The sequence below is a fragment of the Muscardinus avellanarius genome (assembly GCF_963383645.1).
Source record: "Muscardinus avellanarius genome assembly, chromosome: 11".
Taxonomy (NCBI): Eukaryota; Metazoa; Chordata; class Mammalia; order Rodentia; family Gliridae; genus Muscardinus; species Muscardinus avellanarius.
Window position 1 is genome coordinate 90,320,582 of NC_137797.1, and position 6,000 is coordinate 90,326,581.

Genomic DNA, 6,000 nt, shown 5'->3' on the forward strand with positions numbered 1-6,000 from the left:
GTCTTGAAACCGAAGGTACTGTGAATAAGCACAAGTGTGATTGTTACCAATTTTGAGGGGCAGCTCTTCCCCCTGCTCTCCAGAGCTTCCCATTTGGGTAAGAAGCTGATGGCAAAGACCTTGAAACCCATGTGTCTTGGGAGTTTTAAATACAACGGAAAGTTCTGCAAGGAAGCAAAGCATCTACTAGAAACAGTAGGACCTGTGGGATCTTTTCGTGCATTTCTGTGCCTTCTATGAATGGTTAAGGCTCCTCAGAGAGTAGAATGGGAAAGAAGTGAGCAGGGCAGCCCCGTCTTCTACGATGCACACACGGGAAGTGAAACGACATCACCGCCTTTTCCAGCTCCTCCTGCAAAATCAGATGGTGCCTGTGGGCAGTGTTCACGTACTGCTAGAATGCCTAGGACCCAAGAGCGGATTCTCTCATGACCTGTTTGGACTTTTGGATGCCTGAAATAGGAAATTCCTACTTTCAAAATAAGACCGAGCTTGGCGTGGTGGTACATGCCTGCAATCTCAGGACTTGGGAGGCTAAGACAGGACCACAGGTTTGAGACCAGTATCAGTGACTTCGTGAGACCCTGTTTCGAAACTAAAAACTAAAATGGGGCTTGGGGTGTAGTTCAGAGATAGAATGCCCTGGGTTCAAGCCCCAGAACCACCAAAACAAACCAACCAAAGTATGACTGTAGCTTCACTACTCATTATTTCTTTTGTAACAGAAAATTCACATATATTTGCACTAACTCACCAGGAAGTTTGATATTAGAAAGAGGATATAGACTTAAGTCTATAAAGATTGTTAGGTTTTAAACTACAAGCGTTCTAACTGTGTTGCCTCTCTGCCATTTCTTTCTCGCTCTCTTTTTTTGTAGACTTTATTATTCTGGCAGTATGGGGGATGCTGGCTGTAAGTGGAATTACATTACAGATTCGGAGAGAAAGAGGGCGGCCTTTTTTCCCTCCTCACCCATACAAGCTGTGGAAGCAGGAGAGGGAGCGCAGAGTAACGAATATTCTCGACCCAAGCCACCACATCCCTCCACTGAGAGAGAGGCTATACGGCCAGTTAGCCCAGATCAGAGAGCTCTTCCAAAACGAACAGCCGGCCGGAGAGAGGACGCCCCTCCTCCTGTAGATGTGGACGGCCACGCGCCCAGCCAGTGTGCCTCGGCCCTGGCGTTCAAGCTCAGATTGTTCCAGCCCTCTCCGATGCAAGTCTAACAGGGGATGAGGCTTCACCTGGTATTGTGCTGTCTTTACTGATACATGGTCAGGGTACACCGAGAGTTGGGGTGATTCTAACGTGAGAGAATGAGGACGACCTGAAAGTTGGCTGGTAGAGGGCCTTTCCTTATTTCCAAATATTTGAGCAATTACCCTTCAGATAAATATATGATCAACATATTTCATTGAAGAGATACATCAAAATATAAGTAAAACACAAAAGAATAGAAACAAAAAACTGATTCAGAAACTCCAAGGAGTTTATTTTATAAACTCCTTGAACTTGGGGAAAGGATGATATTTAAGTATTATATTGGATTTTTATTTGCCTGTGTGTGGAGATTTAGGGATTTGGTACCGAAGTCCTGGACATCAGAAAATAAAAAGTGACGTAGGTTCTTAGGAAAAGCAGCCTGATTATTTAGTTGCATGGCCTTTTTACAGTTTATAATCAATAAAGTATCTTTTTTGGTTCCTCTATTAAAAAAATTTAAAATTATAAAATACACAAAATTATCAACTTATTTTTACTTGTACCGTTCAGGTTTTCTTTTTGTCTTTTATTGCTTAGAATGGTAATTTACATAGCTAAATTATTTCAGTTATTAGAAAATAGTTCAATTTATAGATAAGAAAACTTTAATATGATTTATTTATATTTCAAAAAAGTCCTGTTATTTTTTTCAAGGCTTTTAAAAATAGCGCTGACAGGCAATCTTTATTTTAAACTGCTTTAGATGACATAGATTAATGTTTTGTTTCTAGGAAAGTGATTCCTACCTTATCTACAGTATCATTAACAAACTTGAAGCATTTGTTTCATTCTTTCTGCTACAATAGCTGCTAGCATTGGTACAAAATAATTTTTGGGGGGTACTGGGGATTGAACCCAGGGACATTCTTCCTCTGAGCTAAATCTCTAGGCTTATTTTTAATATTTTAGTTTGAAATTGAATCTCACTAAATGGCTAAGGGCCTCCCTAAATTGCTGAGGTTGGCCTCAAACCTGTGATTCTCTCATCTGTCTCTCAAGAGCTGGGATAACAGGCAAGTACCACCAGGCCCAGCTTAAAGTTTTTAATACTTGCTTTTCTGTGTTTAAAGCCCCCGTGCCACCTGTGTTTTTAAGTGCTGAGGAAGGAGTCAACAAGGATTCAGGAATTTAGTGACCTTTTAATTAGAACCATGTTGGCATCAGCGAGGAGGGTCCCCTCAGCTTAGACACTTGTTTTAGCACAAGAAAACACCTGGGCTGCACACCTGCTCAACGCCTTTCTTCTCACCTGTCCGAGTGGGATTGTGAGCTGACTCCTGACACACCTCAGTGGTGCTAGGGCTGCTGGGGCTGTGGCACATGTATGTGAGGTGACCGCTATTGCGCTGATGCTGCTAGTTCCTTTGCAGTATGAAAAAGTTACTGAAGCCGGGTGTGGTGGTGCACGTTTGTAATCCCTGCGCTTGGAAGGCTGAGACAGGAGTACTGCGCAGGTTCGAAGCCAGCTTCAGCTGGCTTCAGACCCTGTTTCCAAATAAAATATAAAATAGGTCTGGGAGTGTAGCCCAGAGGTAGAAGGTCCCTGGGTTCCATCCCCAGTAACATAAAAAAAAAAAGAAAAAGAAAAGAAAAAAAAAGGAAAAGGTTACTGAAGTTTTAGGGAACTGGAAACACCTTTAACCTTTGCTTTTAAAAGTGTCTTGGAGCCGGGCGTGGTGGCGCACGCTTGTAATCCCCGAGCTTGGGAGGCGGAGACAGGAGGATCGCGCAGGTTCGAAGCCAGCTGCTCTGGCTTAAGAGACCCTGTTTCCAAAAATAAAATAGGTCTGGGAGTGTAGCCCGGAGGTAGAAGGGCTTCCAGGAGTCCCATACCACCAAAAATAAATAAATAAATAAAAGTGTCTTGGGAGGGATTAAACAAAATGAAAACATAGAAAACCATTCTTGCTTCCAAAAATTCAATGGAGGTAATTTTTACTGTTTATAACTTTAGAAACTTGATCAAGAAAAATATTTTTAATAGTTCACTATAGGGACTCTTATTTTCTGTGTCTACATTCTAATAAAATTATATGGAACATTTGCGTTTTTTTCTGTACCACTAAAATGCACTACAAGTGAAGACTGTAAAAGGCAGAACACCATTCTTTGGAAGGATACAAATTATTCAAACATTCAGAATTTGTAATAAAAAACCAGTTTGTGTAATTTTTATAATAAATACCTTTCTTGAAAAAAGTACTGAAAAGTCTAATTACTAAAACAGTAATTTGTGTTGGTGCCACAGCACTGTGGGTAAGCTGAAAAGCAGTAGCAGCAATATAGGAAATGCCATTCTTTTTAAGTGTTTTCACAAAGTTCTGGTCTGTTGCAGGGCAGCTGCCAGGTTGTCAAACCACCCTCGCTAAACAGTACAATAGGATAATTGAATTTTTGAAGAAGTTGGTACAGAAAACTGATTCTGACAAAGAAACTGCTAGAATATTTGGCATGGAAAAGACTTTAGAGATTGCATCTGCCCCTTTTATTTTATACCTGAGGAAATTCAGGTAACAGTGCCCAGACCAAAGTTAGGAATGGCTGACTCCTCATACAAATGTGTTCTGTACTCATCATGATGATGTAAATCACTGATTATATTCAGTTTCTTCTACCAATGAATTGGTAGGATGTTTCCAATGTTTACATTTATAGTTGTGGTCTTTTTAGGAAACTAATTTTAAACAAATATGTGCCTAAAAACTTATACACAAGAAGCCGGGCGTGGTGGCGCACGCTTGTAATCCCTGTGCCTGGGAGGCGAAGACAGGAGGATCGTGCAGGTTCGAAGCCAGCCGTGCTGGCTTAAGAGACCCTGTTTCCAAATAAAAATATAAAATAGGTCTGGGAGTGGAGGTAGAAGGGCTTCCAGGAACCCCAGTACCACCAAAAACAAAACAAAACAAAAAACAAAAAATAAATATACACTAGAAATTATAATGCATAAATATACGTACATGGATATCTATGGCAACATCATTTTGTGTTAAAAATTTGCAAACAACTCACAGATGAGGGGAAAGGAAACTTACTGGCTTTTATTGTTTGCTTGTTTTGGTGGCACTGGGGTGGAACCCAGGGGCTTTTCTAGCTCTGGGCTATACTCCCAGACCTATTTTATACTTTATTTGGAAACAGGGTCTCACTAAATTGCTGAGAGCCTCACTCAGTAGCTGAGGCTGGCTTTGAACCTGTGCGATCCTCCTGTCTCAGCCTCCCAGGGGCGGGGACTACAAGCGTGTGCCACACCCGGCTGGAAACTTACTGGCTTTTACCAACTCTTTTCAGGAAAAAACAACAAACTACTCACCCCCAATCTCCCACTACCCTCTCATTTTATTCATTGCCTCCACTTGCACCTAAGGCTCCTCCCCAACCCCTAGATCATTCTAGGATCCCCACCTCCAGAGGTGGTACCCCAAATTTGAGAATCTGTTTAACAGATGAATAAATGTCCATACAATGAGATACAAAATACTTTATTTTGCAGGCAACAGGAGCTGGTTAATGTAAACAATAGAAATAGTCGGTAGTATAGTGATTATACTGATGTTTTCTTCTACGCATTTCTCCTTAATGCATACAAATTTTATATAGTTGTACTTAAGTAATTTACTATGCAAGCTTAGCTTCTTTTCTTGTTGCTAGAATCTTTAAGCCACAGTTTATTATATAATAATATAATATATAATAATAAACTGTGCTCTGTAGAGAATGACAGTTAACTTTCCTGTTGTAGGATATTTAGGTTGAATCCAATGTTTAATGTGGCTTGAGCCAGGGTTAGCAGTGCAGATGGTGAAAATGGTTGTGTGTGTGTGTGTGTGTGTGTGTTATTGGATATTAAGACCAGGGGCATTTCTACCTCTGTGCTACATCTTCAACCGTTTGTTTGTTTGTTTATTTGTTTATTTATTTATTTATTTATTTATTTATTGGTACTGGGGTTCCTGGAAACCCTTCTACCTCCGGGCTACACTCCCAGACCTATTTTATATTTTTTATTTGGAAACAGGGTCTCTTAAGCCAGCAAGGCTGGCTTCCAACCAGCGCAATCCTCCTGTCTCCGCCTCCCAAGTGCAGGGATTATAAACATGCAGTCTTCAACCCTATTTTTAAAAATTCTTTTGGTTTTTCTTGCGGGTCTGGGGATGGAACCCAGGGGCATTTGACCTCCAAGCTACACTCCCTGACCTATTTTTTATTCGTTATTTTGAAACCGGGTCTCACTGAGTTGCAGAGGGCCTAAGTAACTGAGGCTGTCCATGAACTGCGATCCTCGGGTCTCAGCCTCCCGAGTGCTGAGATTACAAGTGTGCACCACCACGCCCAGCAAAAAAAATATTTCTTGAAACAGTCTCACGGAGTTAGAGAGGGCCTCGCTAAATTGGCTTAAAATTTCTGACCCTCCCATCTCAGCCTCCCACAGACTGAGATCATAGTCATGCGTTAGCTGGTAGGTTTTTATATACACAAATATATTTTGAAGGAAGAGCTGGCAGGATTTGCTGATGAACTAGATGTGAGATATAAGAGGAAGTGAAACATGCTGCCAATGTTGGACTTGGCAGTTGGAGATAGAGCTGTCTACACCTGTGACGTGCAAGACTGTAGAGATTCTGGGAGTTCAGCTTTGAACATATTAAAATGTCTTTGGCGGTCATGGTTGGGTACATCTGGAGTTAAGGAGAGGTCTAAGCTGGAGCTGTAAATCTGAGAGTCATTTAGCATACAAA

At 41.2% G+C, this 6,000-nt stretch overlaps 1 protein-coding gene across 1 annotated transcript in view; it reads left to right on the plus strand.

Annotated features, from left to right (window-relative positions):
* The window catches only part of TM7SF3 (transmembrane 7 superfamily member 3), a gene marked incomplete at both ends in the record, with an annotated part of 41,211 nt that extends 40,070 nt beyond the window's left edge, over positions 1–1,141 (plus strand). The window contains one exon of the mRNA XM_080706443.1: positions 879–1,141. Coding sequence (XP_080562569.1) covers positions 879–1,141 — 263 coding nt within the window. The remainder of the gene's footprint in view (positions 1–878) is intronic.
* Positions 1,142–6,000: the final 4,859 nt, after the last annotated feature.